A 17,382-nucleotide genomic window follows, 5' to 3' on the forward strand; every position below is an offset into this window, starting at 1 on the left:
AGAAAAATAGTAAATTTTGTCAGTCCTTGTTTCCCAATTCATTTATTGCATTCTAGAAGTCCTTTGTTGACACTAGTGTTAAGCACACTGGAGAAATTACTAAAATTTTGGGAAAGTGTGTTTGCCATAAATTGTACTAATGATGTTAACTCTTAAGAATGGTCATTGTTCTTGGAAGATTTTTGTGAAGTCCACAGGTTGTGTTTTACTCTGATTTACAAGGTATTACTAATTGAAATAATGAATGTAAATTCATTTGGGTAACCTTTAAAGTCCAAAAGCGATAAAGATTGAAGTGCAGGCACATATCTGTTCATATCCTGATGAGATTGTCCATTTGATAGTTGAATAAAAATATGGCCCAAAGCATGTTTGACATTGTCTGATTTTTACCTGTGTGACTGCTTGGTCTTTGGCATATCACTGAACTGATGGAGCTACAAATATCCATACGGCCAGCTGGTGCATGCTGGTTATGAAAGATTTGGTACAGTTAGAGGAATTAAGTAGGAATGGTTAAATAAAATGCAGAATTGAAAAGAAGCAAAAAAATGAAGTTTTTGTATATGCGGCTGTTAACCCTGGCTGGGTTTTTTTATATGAATAAAACGATGCTTGGGCTAATATGACACAGTACTGTACTTTTTATAATATGCACATCCTGGTTTCTTCATACTAAATCATGTTTCTGTAGCAACTGTGTTTTAAAATATTTGCTGTAGTTTTCTTTGTGCTTCAGATTTTAAAGCTTCATATGAACCCCTCGCCTCCCCCCAGAACAGAAACCGACAAATGTTCTACCTTTTTCTTTGTATAAAATGTAGAATCCTAAAATCTTTAAGGTTGGAAGGGACTTCAGGAGGTCTTGTAGTCTACCCTTGGCTCAAAGCAGGGCCAACGTGGAATTCAGACCAGGTTACATAGGGATTTGTCCAGCTGGGTCTTGAAAACGATTACATCTTTATGCAACCTGTTCCACAGCTTGATTCTGCTGGTAATAACAGGTTTGTTGGGGTTTTTTATAAACAGCCACAATCTCCCCTGTTTCATTTTGTGGTCATTTTATCTCTTCTGCTGCATACCTCAGTGAAGAGCCTTGCTCCATGGTCAGAGTAGCCCCTCGGTACGTATTGGAAGACTGCTCATCCATCACCCAAAGCCTGCCCTTTTGCAGATGAAACAAGCCAAGCTTCCTCAGGCTCAGCTGATGTGGTCAAGTCCCTTGATCATTTCAGTAGTATTTTACTGGACTTGCTCAAGTTTATTGGCATCTTTCTTGGATGGAGGGGCCCAAAACTGGACAGTGTTCCTTGTGTAGAGAAAGACATTGTTCTCCCTTAATCCACAATGTTTCAGCATAGAAGGCAGTCAAGCTGGTCAAATGTGGTTGATCGCTGGTCAATCTGTTGGCTATTTTCAGTCATCTCCTCTTCAGTGTGCCCAGAAATCGCTTCCAGTAGTGTTTGCACTGACTTTTCCAGGGACCAGAATGAGGCTGGCCAGCCTGCACTTTGCCATATCATTCTTTTCGATGTTTTTAAAGACAAATATAATAGTTACCTGTATCAGAGATGTCACAGCAGGGTGCACCTTATCAGCCAGGTCTCTGCACCAACGGATCCATCCTGCCCGTTCGCTCAGGCATGAACGGGTCAGTATTTCTTAAGAGATGACTTGATCTTCTGCCACCGCTGGCTGTTTCTCTCCTTCTTGAACCTTGTCTGTAGACACAAAGATTTGGGGTATTGTGTCACTGAAGGCTTCATGCAAAGAAGGCATTGAGCACCTCTGTCTGTCACTAAACCATCCTATCTTGCTTTTATAGCTAATATATTGCTAGAAGTTTTTCTTGATGACCGTTGCCAGTTTGAATGCGAAAATGCACAAACAGTGTAATGGCAAAACAATAAAAGCTTTGTTTCCCAAGAATGTGTGCTGCTTGAGTTATTGGGAGGAATTGGGCTAATGAAAAATATCAGTAACTCTTTAGTTTCAGGAATCAATATTCAATTGTTATCACTTGAATTTTAGCTCCACATTTTGAATGTACTGCCAAGTTGATTTAACATATAAAATAAATCCTTTGGAATGTATTACAAATTAATCTTAACAAAGAATGTGTGCTATATCCTCAAAACAGTTGCTCTTAAATTTGTGGGGAAATTATTTTTCTTCTGTTCTTCATGGACTTCTGGACATTTCATGAATTGAGTCCTAGCTTTTGATGTAAATTCTAAATGGTGTATTGGATCCTGACCTGTTTGGTTCTTGGGGGACAAGAGTATTTTTGTTAGTTCGTAATTGCATTGTTCTGTGTGACATAAAAATGTTATGCATCCCTTGTTGGAAAATACCAAAAAATGAGGTTAAGAGAAACGCACCTTCCCTGTAGATTACATGGGGTATTGGTTTAATTAAGATTCTTTTCAGAGTATTGGGTTTTATGCTGATTTGTTTGTCCCACATGTGACACAAATGTGTACAGTTTTGAGCTGGTATGTGGTGGCCACTTTGAAGACTTAGCAGGAACAGAAACTAAATTTTGTTTGAGGTTCTATGACTAGAAATACATACTTACCTTACAAAGCAGTTGGACAGGAACAAATCCTAGTGCTGTCTAACGTGGGTAACAGCTGTCTTTTGAAGTGCATGGCAGTTAATTTTTCCTAAATACAGTATGCAGTTTCTCTACTGCTCTTATTGAATTCTCTATTAATATAAATGAACAAACATCTGATGACTTGAATGAAGTTGCAACTGGTGCTCTAGATTTCCTTCTACGTAGATTGCAGTTTATTTTCACTTTGTACATCTTTTCATTTTGTGTTCATGTCTTCCTGCACTAAAGACGAATGGATCAATAAATATTTTCCCAAATACTGCCCGTCTAGGACCTGTGTTTGTCATTGACCTGCAAAATTGGCTACTGCTATAAAAGTTTTGGACATCAGAGGCGATCTTCAGTTTTGTGGTTAGGAATGCCACTGTGTGTGCCAGGTTGGCACCTGAGGGTTCTCTGAAAGGGGGGAAATGTTGTTGCTCTGGAACTCTTACTGACAGTAACTAGCTTTAACCAAACGAAATAATTGTTTCTTCTAGAAGGAGAACCAACTTGAAGTGACTTATTTTCTGACCAAAAGCTTTACAGGGTTAGGCCTGGAGTCTGGTGGTTTTCCAGATCAGAAAACAGCGTAACTTAAAAAAATGCATTAAGTAGAAGCTTGTCTTAAGGCAAACACACCACCTGCAGTAAGACCATCAGGCCGAGAGTCTTTTTGTATACCTGTGAACTCATACAGTGCCCATACCTCACCCGCTCAAAACCCGAACAAAACCGTTAGTGAGCTGTACTGGGAGTGAACTGGTCCTTGTGCTGCTGGCTTTGGCTTCGATGTGCCTGGAAAAGCATAACGAGGCAAGCAGAGCTGGCTGCAAAATGGGCAGCTGATTTAAAACCAACCCCAACAAACTATAGTCTTGGAAGCATTAAGGAATTAAGTTAGGGATTCACCTGGGTACGTTCAAAACTCACAACTCTGATGAGGGCCCAAGCTTTGAATTATCTTGGAGACTATAATGCATAGGGGGTTCAGCAGGCAGCAAAATGACATCTGAGTAGTAGGAACTTGCTGCAATCTAGTAGTGTTGTTTGGAATTTTTGCATCATTTTATATGAAAGGATTTGAATTTTGCATAAGGATTTTTTTTTATTTATATGTAAGTATTGAATTATTGATTTGAAGATTGTTGCAAGACTTCAGCATTGCCTTTGTTACTGGCTCTTTTGTAAGAGTTGTGTTTTACTGTGGTGGTGATGTGTTGTCAAACCCAGTTCTGATCTTCTGTATTAGAGAAATACAGGCTCAGAGCTGCCTAAGATGAGTGTGTATATTTTGCAAGGTGTGTGAGTCTAGAAGACAGCAGCCTGTAGTGCGAAGTGGCAAGTGGGTGCACTTCCGAAGTCATAAACATGATACAGTCTGAGAAAGAAGGGGGAGATTAAGAATGATGTCTGGATGCTTTGGAAGAGTTGAGTGGCTAAGGAGAGTAATTATCAACTGAAATCTAAGTAATGTAAGGAGGAAACATGCACTCCTAATGCTCTTTGAAGCTACGTACTGGAACGCTACAGAGAATGTTGATGCTTGAAAATATTTTAAAGTCTGTCTTAAATTTACTAGGTTGTCTTTAAGGAAGAATGAAAGAGGAAGCAATTCAGAGGAATTCTTGCAATGAAGCAGGATTTGCTCCAGTTGCTCCAAGCATCACTGTTTGTAACAAGTGTGTATGTACTCTGTGTGACTTAATCTTCAACATCTAACAAAATATGTATTGAATTAAATTGTTATTAGAACATAGCAGGACATGTTTACGAGTAAAGGTCTCTTTAATGATGTCTTGTACCATTCTAATCCAAATCATATTTCTATTCCCACTGAAACAATTATTTCCATGTCTGTTTGCTTGAAGGTGCCGCTACACCTGCATTGTCATGTGGGTGTAGTGGCATGTTTTAGGCTAAAAATAAAAATAGATTGACAAGAGAGACCTAATACCAAAAGCTTCACCAAAGCTGGTGTAGATGACAGTTTCAGTGTCTTTTTAAGTGAGTGGTATCAACTTTGCTGCTGACACACCAGGAGAGACCTTTATTTCTTAATGTAGTTTTCATAGTTGCTTTTGGACGATGGGGCAATATTATCTGAACATAAAAAATGACAAAGGATAGTAGCTGGGCTTGTGTGCACGTGGGCTGAGAGAGATGCACTGTGTAAGGTCTAAGATCTGCTTGGCCCGACATACTATGCAAAATGCAGGAATTCTGCTCAGCGAGAACTTATGTAGAATGAATGTATCTGCATGTAAGTATTTGAAGTTAAATATAAATTAAATTCATCTTTACAGTATAATTTTCCTCATGCAATTGACCCAGATGATTTCTTTTCAGAGCTGCGTTTGCTTCCAACAGTTCTTCTGAACGCTGATGTGTTTGAAAGCCAACCAAGACTAGATGTTAAGGTTTAGCTTTTTGTAGTTGAAACCCACTAGTGAGCCCATAATCAGCTGCCAAACTTTATAAAGGAAACATAAAATATTATGCTGCCCACAAATACCAGCTGTAAACCACTAATGTCTGCATATTAGTTCAGTAACTTCGCAGTCACAAAGTTTAATTGACTAATGGGGTAACCTGTGGCCATCTGCAGCTTTGCAGCAGTGTTAGACCTGCTGCGAACAGGAGGAGGAAGTTTTACATAGGGGTTCATCAAGGTTCCAGTCTGGTTTTCTTCAAATGGCAGATAAGCTTCGAGGGAGAGCATGCTGGAGCACGCCAGTGTTTGGAAGGTAAATACTGCTTTCTAAAACAGAGGCAGAGATGGCAGTTACCAGTCTGGAATCGTTTGAGGAAAGCGAACTTCATCAAGAACGGTTTTTGTAGAGCATTGTCCAAGCAGTTTTACTTACAGAGATGGAAACCTTTGACTAGATACTAACCTTCGGAAGGGATTTAATAGGATGATGGATGTTATGTATACAACGGAGGCTGTGCCCATCTGCAGGAGCAGGGGAGAAAGCTGTCTCAAGATATGTATTCGTTAAGGAATGGGGAGCTGCACATTTCACCAGGGGAAGAATGTTGAACAGCAGGAGTGTTCTTGGGGCTGGAAGGAGAGAGGAATGGAGCTGGTGTGTGTGGGACTGGTCTTACGGACTGGGTAGGAGCAGTGGTGTGGTAGAGAGTTTGTTATGTATGGGATAAGAATGCAGCTCTACATACAGTTGTTCAAGCTGAGTAAAGTTGTGCGGAGAATTAAGTCTTATCAAAACAGATGAAAAACAGGACACTGTGCTGTCCCATATACCTCAGCTGATTCTTACCAGCGTGGGAGAATTCTGACCTGCGTAGTGCGTGGTGTGTTGCTGGACTTCTTCTGAGGTACAGGCAAGGGGACACTTCTGAAGGACTGACATCAAAAGTAAATGGGAAACAACATGCAGTAAAATGCAAGCTACTTATGTGTTGCTTACTTCAGAGTCAGTGCTTTCCAATGCCTCTTGCAATCAGGTCACGCTGATGCACCAGTGAGTAGTTAATGATGCACCAGAGTGGAAGAACTGAACTGAGAACGGAAGAGGAAGTTAAGCTGGAAAATCTGAAAAATGTAGGCAGTGATTGAAAGGTATTCTTGGAGAAAAGCATGATTCGATCAACACGATAAAGGCCGATGGAAAAGAATGGCTGGTACATGGGATGAAAGTGCCCTGTAGTTGTTTTGTGGGTTTTTCCTTTAATGGACCTCTTTTAAATATGGCATAAGTCAAGGAAGAATACCCTCTGCCTTGTTCGTAAATTGAAATGAACAGATTTCCCACGCCCCTCATCTCCTTATCATTATCCTTATCCTTAGTTCTCATCTGTGCTAAAGAAAAAGGTTTCCTGACAGGAGAATATGTTCCTTCTATTATTTATGTCCTGTGCTAAGATGCTTAAACTAACTCTTAAAAGTTTATTTGTTTTTAAACCATTTTATGATTGAAGAATTCTTTTAGTATTATTTTTGCATTTATCAATAACTATCAGAATTAAATTTCAATATTATAAACATCTTACTCCTGCTGCATCTCTCATACTGCTTGGCTCCTGCTGATGTCTTGCTTATAGCTTAAAAATATTCACTATAAGATTGATGCAAATGCTTGGAAAAGGTAATGCAAAAATATTATGTATTCTGTGCCTATATGGCTTCTATTTTTAATGGCAGAATTCAGTGAAAAATTCTCATTATGGACAATGTATAGAATTATTGGTCCAAATTGTAAAGTTTGGGTTGTTGGGTGTGGGGTTTTTTTTCGTTTTTTGGTTTTTTTTTTTGTTTTCTTTTTTTTTGTTTTTTTTTACATAGTCCTTAATGTGTTTGTTCTTCCTGTTGTCTGTGGAAAAGATGGAGATCTTAAACTGTAGCTGGTTTGTCCCTGGTGCAAAACCTGTAGAAATTCAGGCTGGGGTTTTTGTCAGTAAGAACCATGAGCATAATCGTTGTCATTGCAGACAGACTAGCCTCAGTTATGAAGAAGCCTTATACTGTACTGAATTTAGTTCTTTGTGTGGTTAGTTGTGTAGGGTTTTTGTTTTGGTTTGATTTTTTTTCCCCCCAGTTTTTCAATTCCAGTAAGTGAATGCACCTACATGTTAAAATGACATTAAAAGGAGCTTAATTCCACATCTGTTTGCATCTGAGATCTTGGGCATGCACATGAGAAAACAATTATATATATTTTGGAATATGAAGAATTATTTCCTCAGTTAATTGAATACAATTACCTGTAGTCATCTAAATGCTTATAATTTTGATAAGTGAAGGATAGTGTTCTCATTAGGAAAAAAATCTTTTGTTTTCATTGTTAGAAGCATTTGGAGAAGTTGGTAGATACACTAAAAAAATCAGTCTTGTGTCTTCTCTGAATATTGAAAAGGTACCTTTTAACAAGCTTAAACTTCAAAATACATAACTGCCTTTATTTGGCAATGTGGTTCATACTAGAAAAATTAAATTTGTTACCATGACAATTTTTTTCATTCGATGCCTTAGGAAAATATTACTTCATGTCAGCAGAAAAAAATAATATCTTGATTGAAAAGAAATAATCATTTATGCCTGAACACTCATGTGTTTCTTAGTAGTTCTATCCTACTGATAGGACCCCATGTAAGGTGAAAAAAGTCAGGCTTAAGTAGCAGCCATACTGAAAGGCTTGTATGGGAGTGCGTGTTTGATAAAAAAATTCTGGAAACTGTGCCAGCCAGAAGCACGTTTTCACTCTGTAGGATGGTATATGAATGATTACAAGTGATTAAACTGCTCTCAGCACTTTAAGAACTTCCACATTTTGTTTGCAGTATTCCTTGCTAGCCAAATATAATTAAAAATAATACTGTATTCTTGCTTTTTGTTACTGAATTTTATTAGAAATGGGAGAGAACACGAACCTTCTAAATACAAGAGGTTATCCCAGTGCACTTTTATACAAGAACTATGGGAAGAATCAATTGCATAGGAAAAACTGGATTTGTGATCTCACGTTCTCTTTTTCTATAAAATATGTCTAGCCTCATGGCTATTTTTTCATATTAGATTGTTTTCATTTGATGGCAGTAGACAACAAAACTTGTCAGAATGTATTGTTTGCAATCTCATGATATGTAGAAAAATACTAAATGCTTTTTGGGGTAACAGTTTGTATGCCAAAAGGCTTGTATTTTTTATGTTTAGCAGCTTTTGGTAGACATAAAATGTTTACTTCAATATTAGAAAATGTATTTTTTATAAAAGGCTTCTTGTATCTGGGAAACTGATACTCAGAAGAAATTTGTGGTGACATGATGGAGAGTGTATCTGTTTTTGTTAATTCTAAGTTTGCGGCATGTTGCTTATGTTAAAATAAGCATGGCAGAAGATAAGGAAGAAAGATTAGCTATTTGCCTTGTCCCTGTTGGACAGCACTAGGCAAGGCAGAACAATCTGGACAGAAAAAATCCCCCCAAAACCCAACCCCCAAACAATGGCACATGCCCAGCTGGGACAGCTGGAGGGATGCCTACCGAAGGCAAGCCTAGAGGAGAGAAAACAGCAACCCAGGACCTATAGCATCAGCAGGTATTCGGTATGACCTTGCGAAATGACAGAATCTCTTTACATTGGGAAACAAAAGGAGTTTTTCTTGGTTTGCTGTGACTCTGCAGGCACCACAGTTAGTGTACGGAGAGCTCTCTGTAAGTATAAGATCAGTCTTGCAAGAAGGATTGGTTTATAAATTCCTTTATTTGTGATTAGACTCGACTTTGAATTACATAGATTTTTGTCTCCAAGTGGAGTGATTTATTTTGATGTCTGTTCTATTAAGATGTAAGTTTAGACTTAGATGAAATTCTTCTGTATTTTTGGTGCACCGACTGCAAAGACAAGCTGCAGAAAAGTGGGCAGCTCAAGGTCTGGTTACAGTGGGTTTTCCCTGTCATGGAAAGGCTGGCAGTTCTTATTAATTTTGAATTTAGAGCATAAATTAGCACAGACTGCAAGAGTGTGCAGGAGGTAATACTTGGTATGTGACCACATGATGAAAATGTGTTGGCGCATAACAGAGGTGTTAGGAAATTGAGAGTTTAAAGACAGAAGGTAGGAATTGGCAAAGGGTGAACACACATGGGAAACAGGTCAGTGTGATTAACAGTATCTTCTTAAAACGATCATTTCCGAAAAGCTGGGATTGGGAGGCTGCCCAATTAGGATCTTTGAAAAAAAACACCTCTTAACTGCTCTATAACTTTACAAGTCTTGTAATCATCTGGGTAGGACCACGCTTAAGAGACTAAAGTTAAGTCATTCTCTGCTTAAGGTTTGTGTAGCTGAGGTGTTTCTGTGACAGGGTGGACTCACTTGGGGTTAGTATTGTGATCTTCAGAGTGTGATCTTCATTTATGGGCCAAGTACTCTGTTTCAGCTGTATTACGCCAATTGTGTCTTGAATATATTTAGCCTCTTACAAGATTGTGGTCTTGAGGGAGCAAGAAGCATATAATGACCACCACTACTAGAAATAAAAATGGAAGAAGCTGCTTGTATGAGAGCAGTGTGCTCAGAGGAAGAGGAAAAATGCGTCAGGATTGATGACTTGCTTTGTGAGATTTTAATGGAAGCATTAGTTTGTGCAATTTGCGCAGCTGATAGATAGATGCTCTGGGTGGTAAAGATACTTTTTGCGAACAGAATTTTGGATGTCAGTTACAGTGTCTGAATGCTGGTTTCTTTTTCCTCTGCAGTGATCTAGAAAAAAACAATATCACAAGAATCACAAAGACGGACTTTACAGGACTGAAGAATCTCCGCGTCTTGTGAGTATAACACAAAACTTACCTTTCTTTAAAAGACTATTTTGGGGTGCTAGTACTAAGAATGTCCATAATTCTAGAGATCAAATGCTAGTAATTTCTGCATGTTATTCAGTTATTAGTAGTATCTTAAACCAGGCAACTGGAACTGTTTGTGATGTGAGTCAGTTAATTTTATTTTCATGCTAAAGTCTGAATGTCGTTTCAGAGCTATTTGATTGTTTGTGTTTCTCACTGGCTTTTAATAAACACTGTGGTGAAAATTCTGCTGCACTTTACAATCACTTGTGCATAAATCAATTATTCTGAAACACTAGCAAACAAGACTTTCAGAACTTGGTTGCTTTAAGGTACAGTCCCATTAATAGCACTTTTGCAGAAGATGAAGCAGAACTTGATTAAGGATACCCGTGGAAGTTGGACACAAGGACACCTGTGATGTTTTTTTAGTCTAATTTGAAGTAGTAAAAAAATTCTAGATGGTGCTGTCTCTTGATTTGGAAGGATCAATCAGGTGCTTAACTGTACTTCTAAATGAGCCTTGAACATCAAAAGGGGAAACAGTCTATAGCACTAGTCATTCCCTTTTTCTTGTTTTCTCTTCTATGAACCTCAAATGACACCATTAATTTAGTGATGAAAATTAGGATTACTTCACAGATATTTATTGTAGTCATACATAGAGGGTTTTTTTTTTTTTTTTCTTAAGAAAATAATCTTGGGTTAAAAGACCAAGATACAGATTTCTGAAACTGTTTCATTCCTTTCAGGAAAAGTTGGAGATTCTTTCTGTTTAAAGTGATTTCATTTTTCCTCTTGAAATTGCTCTAACGCTGTCTGAATTACATCAGGTAGTTTAGATCCCTTTCACATCAACATAGAAGCAGACCTAGATATCGAGGCCTCTTGCAGAAATACTGTGAGGATCTGGTATTTGCCTTGTGGAAATTAAGTTAATTGCATTCATTTTATATGTAAAATCAAATATATAGCTTTAAATTGGGTGTATATGGGGGGTGGGGTGGGGGGCAAAAAAAAAAAAGCCAGACAAGAGAACCAAATAGCTTTGAATGTACTGTACTGAGCTAGTTGAGGTTGTGCTCCTGGGTTCTTAAGTGTTTCTGGAGCTCTTGTTTCAAGTTCACTGTTGGTTTCTGTTTCCCTGGCCCTGTATTTGGGCACTGAGCGCTACGGTAGCGATGCGAGGTTCTCCGTGAGAAACATTGCCATGTCAGTGGGGAAATTGTACCTATGTGTAGAGCTGTATGTTTAAAAGCAGTGGCCAAGATGTTTTTATTGAAAATGTTTCTGAAATGTGAAAAAAGGTATTTATTGATGTTAACAGTAACCAATGGTAAAGTTCAGTTTCTAATTTTACTTTGGAAAAAAAAAATTATCTAGTTCTGTTTCTCAAGTGCCATTTATGCAATAGTGACGGCATTCTGTGTGTGCCATCTAGTTCATAGCAGTATTTTACTAAACTGTTGCACTTAATTCCAAGTTTTAGTGACTAAAATAAAAAACTGACCTTGAGTTGGTCCCAGCACTGACGGAGGCAGGTTGGTTTTCTCACTCCGTTCACCCCTTTTTCTGAAACAAGCAGCTGTCAGAAGTTAAGGAACACGCAAGTATTGTCACCAGCACTCCCCTGAAAATTCCTTTCTGTAATTCTTAAGGCTGCCCTCTGCAGTCAGTGTTTTCCTTGGAGTATCTTCTAAGATAAGTCTTTAAAACTGCAACTGTTGAAGTTACAACCGTTTAGTTGATAATTCAATCAATATATTTATTGAATCCTGCTGATGAAAGGGCAAGTCTTTTCTCCTACTACCTTAATACTTTCAAACAAGTGTTCATACACGAAGAAAACATTCCAAATCTATTGGAAGACTTTCATTGCTCTGGTTTCTCTCATCTCTAGTAGTGGAGTCATTTAGATTTCCTTGGCTCCCATCCCAACTGTCAATACCATTTTAGAAATCTATTAAAATACATGTACTATACTATCATTAATGTCAGCAGTTGGTTTGCTTTGGTTGGGTTTTTATGGTGTCAGACATTGCCTAATGCCACTGCAGTCATTTACACTGAATGCACTTAACAATAAGCAAAATATGCAACTGCTATCTTTATGTAATTTTTTTTGTTCTGTGTTCAGTACAGGTTTATGTAACTTGTTTGTTCAGCCTTTGAGTAGTGAGGAGAAGTAGTCAGGATTAAAACCAGAATACATCTATTCAAAAAAATAAAAATTCTATTGGTTTTGTCTTCCAACTTAGGAAGACCGTCTGAAACTCAAGACATGCCATTTCATTGTTTAACATACTAATTTTGTTGATTGTTGCATATTTCCCTGTTCTACATGTTCCCCTTCTGGTGATGTTTGACGTTTTCCTTGTTTTACTTGATGCAGCTTTTTTTACTTTGTGCACTTCTGCTCTCTAGAAGTCCTTCAGATTTTTCTTTGCTTACTTTTATGGTCTCTTCATGATTCTGGCTATTCTACATTGCTGACACCCTATTCTTTCCACTTTTTTTCCCCCCATGGGTGAGGGGGGCATAGTGGGAAGCACAGAAGTGTGAAGCCTGTCCCAGAGTTCCTAGAAAGGTGGTGTAGTCCTGTTTTCAGACATCAGAGTGAAGACAGCAAGCAAGTGATAGAACAGTACAACAGAAGAAAACTTCCAGTATCAAACTGACACCACACTTTGTGCACCTTGTCCTTTTAACTTATCCCTTATAACTTCACCTTTTTTCCTTTTCCTCATGCAGTTTTTCCTCCCCCTGCTTTTAGGAATGTGCCTCTCTGGTTCACGTTTGGGTTTTTCAAATTTATTTCTTTTAAATCTTCAGATGTGGTCTTAGCTGTGGAATACTCTCTTGCTGTCTGTTTTCTCAACCACTGTCCAACTGAACAGCTCTGAGCATCCTCATAGGATGGAGCGTGAGGAGTGGCTGTTAAGAACAGGCAATACTAGTGCTTTTTCACTAGTTAGTCTTGGCTGAGCCCAAACTTACCGTCTGTTAAGTTCTTCCTTTCCATGTTTTAGCTAAAGCCACATAAAATGTTCAGAGAGCCTGGAGATTTAGTCCACATGTCTAAGTGCTCTTACAGAAGCAGAGCATGGGTGTGTGCTGGAGCACAGCACTGAGAGAGGGAAAAGGTCTGCTTAGGCTGGGCTATTGGTGTCTCTGTTCCTTGGCTTCTACTTTACCTACAGAGAGCATTTCTGCCATGTAAATGAATAGTTGTTTCCTGCACAGAGTAAATCAAAGAGAAGTCATTCTCCATTGCTTATAACTTCTCCTAGTCTTGGTCTCAGGGGGTGAATAAAAGCAGGGTTGGACACAGCAGAAGCCTGGGACTTCTCCCTTGTGTTCCCGCACTGTTGTACAGCGGGACTCTATACAGTTGTCACAGCTGCCGTAGCTGTATTTCTGGAGGGATTCAACTCCTTTGGATTCCTTACAAATGGTTTACTCTGGGACAAGTCTGAAATCTTTGCAGAACGTCAAGGCTGGACAAAAAAATATGTTGACATTGAGTGGGTTCTTGCTATGGGCTGTAGGAGTCAGTTATCTCAATTAGATTACAAAAAGCGAGAGTAATATACTAAGAGTGTAACCTCTCAGCATGTTTATGATTATAAAAGTTCAGGTACCAAAATGTTTACTAAATCTGGTGGTCAGGAAGCAATTTTTGAATCATTTTCCAGTTAGTGACCGATTCTGTCCAGATTTTTTAATAATAATCCCTTAATTATAACTGTTACTGGTACTTCTGTGAAAAGCAATTTTGTAGCCTATGTGAAGAAAAGCAGGGAAGCTCTTTTATTCTGTTGTCTTAAAATTAACTGATATTTTTGGAATTGCAGACACTTGGAAGAAAATCAGATTAGTGTGATAGAACGTGGAGCATTTCAGGACCTAAAACAACTTGAACGGCTGTAAGTATCTCTATTTATATACTGATGGAAAATCTACATTTTTTTTCTACCTCGCTGTTAATGGTAATTCATAATATTTCATGTGTATAAAATTAACTTCCTTTAAGAAAGAGTGGTGGGTATCTACCTAAATTAAAGTATACTTTTAAACACAGTTGAATTTATATTTCATGATAGCTAATGCTCGAAATAAAATGTACAGTTGCTTGCCAAGAAAATAGAACTGTCAGTGACACCAGAATCCTCATAACATTATCAAAAGGATGTTATCTGGGCAACTCTTAAAACTGATTTGTAGGTGAAAAAAAATTTGCTTATAATAGTCTTACATTATAATATATTTTTTACATATTTGGTTATATATATATAAATACACACACACACACACATATATATATATATATAAAAATCCATGCTAGTGGAAGTTGCTGGTGTCTCCTTTGAGAACCACAGTATTTCTACAACTGCCTTTAGACTTAATTTTCTGATTAGCTTAATTTCCTTTAAAGTTGTGTAATACCACTGATAGCAGTGGATTCCAGGATATCACGCAAGACTTAGTGGAAAAAAGGCTGTGGATTTCCTTTGCTTTTGATAGCATTAAAGTCATTGTTTTTTGAAAAGGGTGAATATAAGATATCTCTTAATCCAAAATCCAATTTATAGAAAATTACTGGCCCTCCATGAGTATAGGCTTATATATCAAAAAGTACAAAAGTAATCCTATATCCAATTGCTCCTCCTTAGTTGGGTGTACTGGTTAGCATTATCATAAAGCTAGGTTAATTCTGTCTACTTATGGTGGGAGCAGAACAAAATCTCTGTAATACTGAAATACTTCTGGGAATTATTCTTTCTTAGAGGTAGGTGACTAGAACAAAATTGCAAGCTGGTTTGGAATGCCTGGTTGTTAAATGGAGAAGCAGGGGTTTTATGTTTGAATGTTAACTTGGTTATCTGCAAGGCATTAGTTGTAGGACTTGATGCTTTCTAATTGATATTTTCTAAAGCCGTTTCAAGAGTTAAGTTCCCGCTAGCAATTGTTCAAGGGAAGTTTGGAGTATTGAGCATATGCCGTACTAAAACTGTTTCAGATGATCTCAGGATCAGATTTGCATTGAAGTTGTTTAACTAGTGCGTTGAACTTTTAAAATCAGTTTACTCAGGATTTTTGTCTTGAATTACAAAGCTCCATTTATGGCAGTAAGGGAGATGAGTTAAATTCTGCTTATAACCCATTTTTACCTATATTCAATTAGAAAACACATTCAGGAAAGAGTTTTGCCATATCTGATTGATTTCACACTTCTTGGGCAGTAAAAAAATATAATCAGATTAATTTTCCAAAATTAACCATAGCTTAATACTGTAGAAGAGTTTGTTCATGTTACAGCTCACCTTTGAGAGTCATTATCCTAGCTGCTAAGTCCTTGTTTTAAGCTCATTTTATGTGTGTGCATGTGTGTGTACAGATAAATCTTTCTCATCTATTTAGATAAAGATAGATTTAGTTGGACTATGAAATGAGTTTTGAAAACAATCTGGGAGAAGGGCAAGCTATTAGTAACCAGAAAGCGTCACCTCGGTTTGCTGTTTTTCTGTACAGCCTGCTCTGTTAGCAAATGACCATAATGTATTTTGTGAAATCCAAAGTTAGGAAATATGATACCTTTAATAGTGTCTCTTTAAGTGTGTGATGTTTGAAAGCCTTTTTATTCTTCTCCCCCCTCCCTCTCCGTGCAAACTTTTAACTTGGCCTGTTAAACGTACTGCATCTCTGCTTCTCTTTTAGGATTGCCTGTCATTAAAATATTTCCTAAATTAATGTAGTATGAAAGGGAGGCCTGGAAACTTGCAACTTTTTGGTATTTTAGCTTAAATCATTTTTAGAACAAAACTATAAATCTGGTTGGTTTAGGGTTTTTTTTTTGGGGGGGGTTTTTTTTTGCTATGAGTCAGTAGGCTTTGGAGAATGAACTGTGGAAAGTTTGGCATAACTTATAAAGGCTAAATTGCAACATTTTAGGTAATATTAAAGCTATTTTATTAAGTATTGTCAAACATAGCAAAATGTTAATGAAGAAAGCATGCTGGCTGGATTTTAAAAAACTGGCTTTTTTCCATTTAATTTCTTTCAAATAACAAATAAAAATTGCTTATATTGCTTCAATTTTGGAATAATGTTCTTTTTTGATCTATTGAAGTGAATGCAAAAGCAATCATTTACTTCTTTTTAAACAAAGCAGCTGCATTGGTTCAGACTTTAAAAAACAGGAGTAATTTCTCTTTCTGGCAAAATACCATATAGAAAGGTCTTTCATTCAAAGTAACTGTGGAAGTATATTGTTCCACTCCCCACCCCATGGTAATCATTCAAAGGGCATAACCTGAAGTGAATATTATTTTAGCTCAATGTATTTTCACTTGTTTGGCTATTTGAAGCAAGTCCATTGTTATTAACTGAGTAAATCAGTGGAACTTTGTTTGAAATGTCCTGGATAACCATCTAATAAATTTTAAATAAAATATCTGTGAAGATGTTAGACACTGCTGCCGAAAGCACCATGATGATGGCTCTCTAGTTGCTTGGATTATTCTCTTTTTTAAGATTTTTTTATATATATATTAGTGTGTGTATGTGTGAGATTGATGCTCACAATTCCAATGGAGCATCTACAGGCATTATTTAGATATAGAGCAGGATATTGTAAAAATTGTATATTAAATTAATAAAAGTTGGGCAATATCAGTTGAAGGAAGCACGTAATGCAAAGTACGTTAAAATGGCAGACAGTACAAAGCTGAGAAATGAAGTGATGGTAGATGGTAGAAGCCACTTACTACTTTGGCCTATTTGTACTCAACTTTCCCAAATATACAGGAATTGTAACCATTGGCTTTTAATAAAATTCAGTGTGTTTTAGTATAAGTTGTCCAGCTGAATCCTAAGATTTGGAATTCTTGAGAATGTCTAGTGGTGCTTGCCATAGTGGAAAACCAGAAATTATTCTAGTGGGTTTATTCCAATAAGTTTCCATAGTTTTATCCCAAAACATAAAGATTAGTTGTGAGGTAGCTGACCGTAAAAGGTCAAGCAGTTAAGAGACAACATTAATATATATCTATGTATCTAATTGGTCACAGAGCGTACTGCCTTCTACTTGTTGCACTGTTGTTGAGTGTCAGGCAAATCAGCAGTGCTCATACGCAGTGTAACAGGGGAAAGGCTGTAGAGCCTGTGTGACAGTGTGACTTGTATGTCTGAGGTGCTAGCACCACCTCGGTGTGTCGCCTGTCAGGCTTGTTAGCTTCTCCCGGGCTTCTCTAGCTATCACCTTTCCTCTAGCTCTGAAGTGCTTCTTTCCAAAAAATACTACTAATTGATGTTGAGTGATAGGATTTGCAGGGCAGCATGCATCTGTTCAATAAGCATGTAAAAAGCTATGGAAAAGTTCTGCTACAACTTGAAAGTGCCAGTTGTAAATTTTGATAGGTCTGCCCTTCTTGCCAGTAGCAGGGTAACAGTTTCAGATCAACACCTGTGCTTGT

At 37.6% G+C, this 17,382-nt stretch overlaps 1 protein-coding gene across 1 annotated transcript in view; it reads left to right on the plus strand.

The window, feature by feature from the left end:
- SLIT3 (slit guidance ligand 3) overlaps nt 1-17,382 on the plus strand; it is a 531,450-nt gene that overhangs the window by 13,289 nt on the left and 500,779 nt on the right. The window contains exons 3-4 of the mRNA XM_056349923.1: nt 9,821-9,892; nt 13,762-13,833. Of these exons, the coding sequence (XP_056205898.1) occupies nt 9,821-9,892; nt 13,762-13,833 (144 nt within the window). The remainder of the gene's footprint in view (nt 1-9,820; nt 9,893-13,761; nt 13,834-17,382) is intronic.

Source organism: Falco biarmicus, chromosome 8 (assembly GCF_023638135.1).
Source record: "Falco biarmicus isolate bFalBia1 chromosome 8, bFalBia1.pri, whole genome shotgun sequence".
NCBI classification, from domain to species: Eukaryota; Metazoa; Chordata; class Aves; order Falconiformes; family Falconidae; genus Falco; species Falco biarmicus.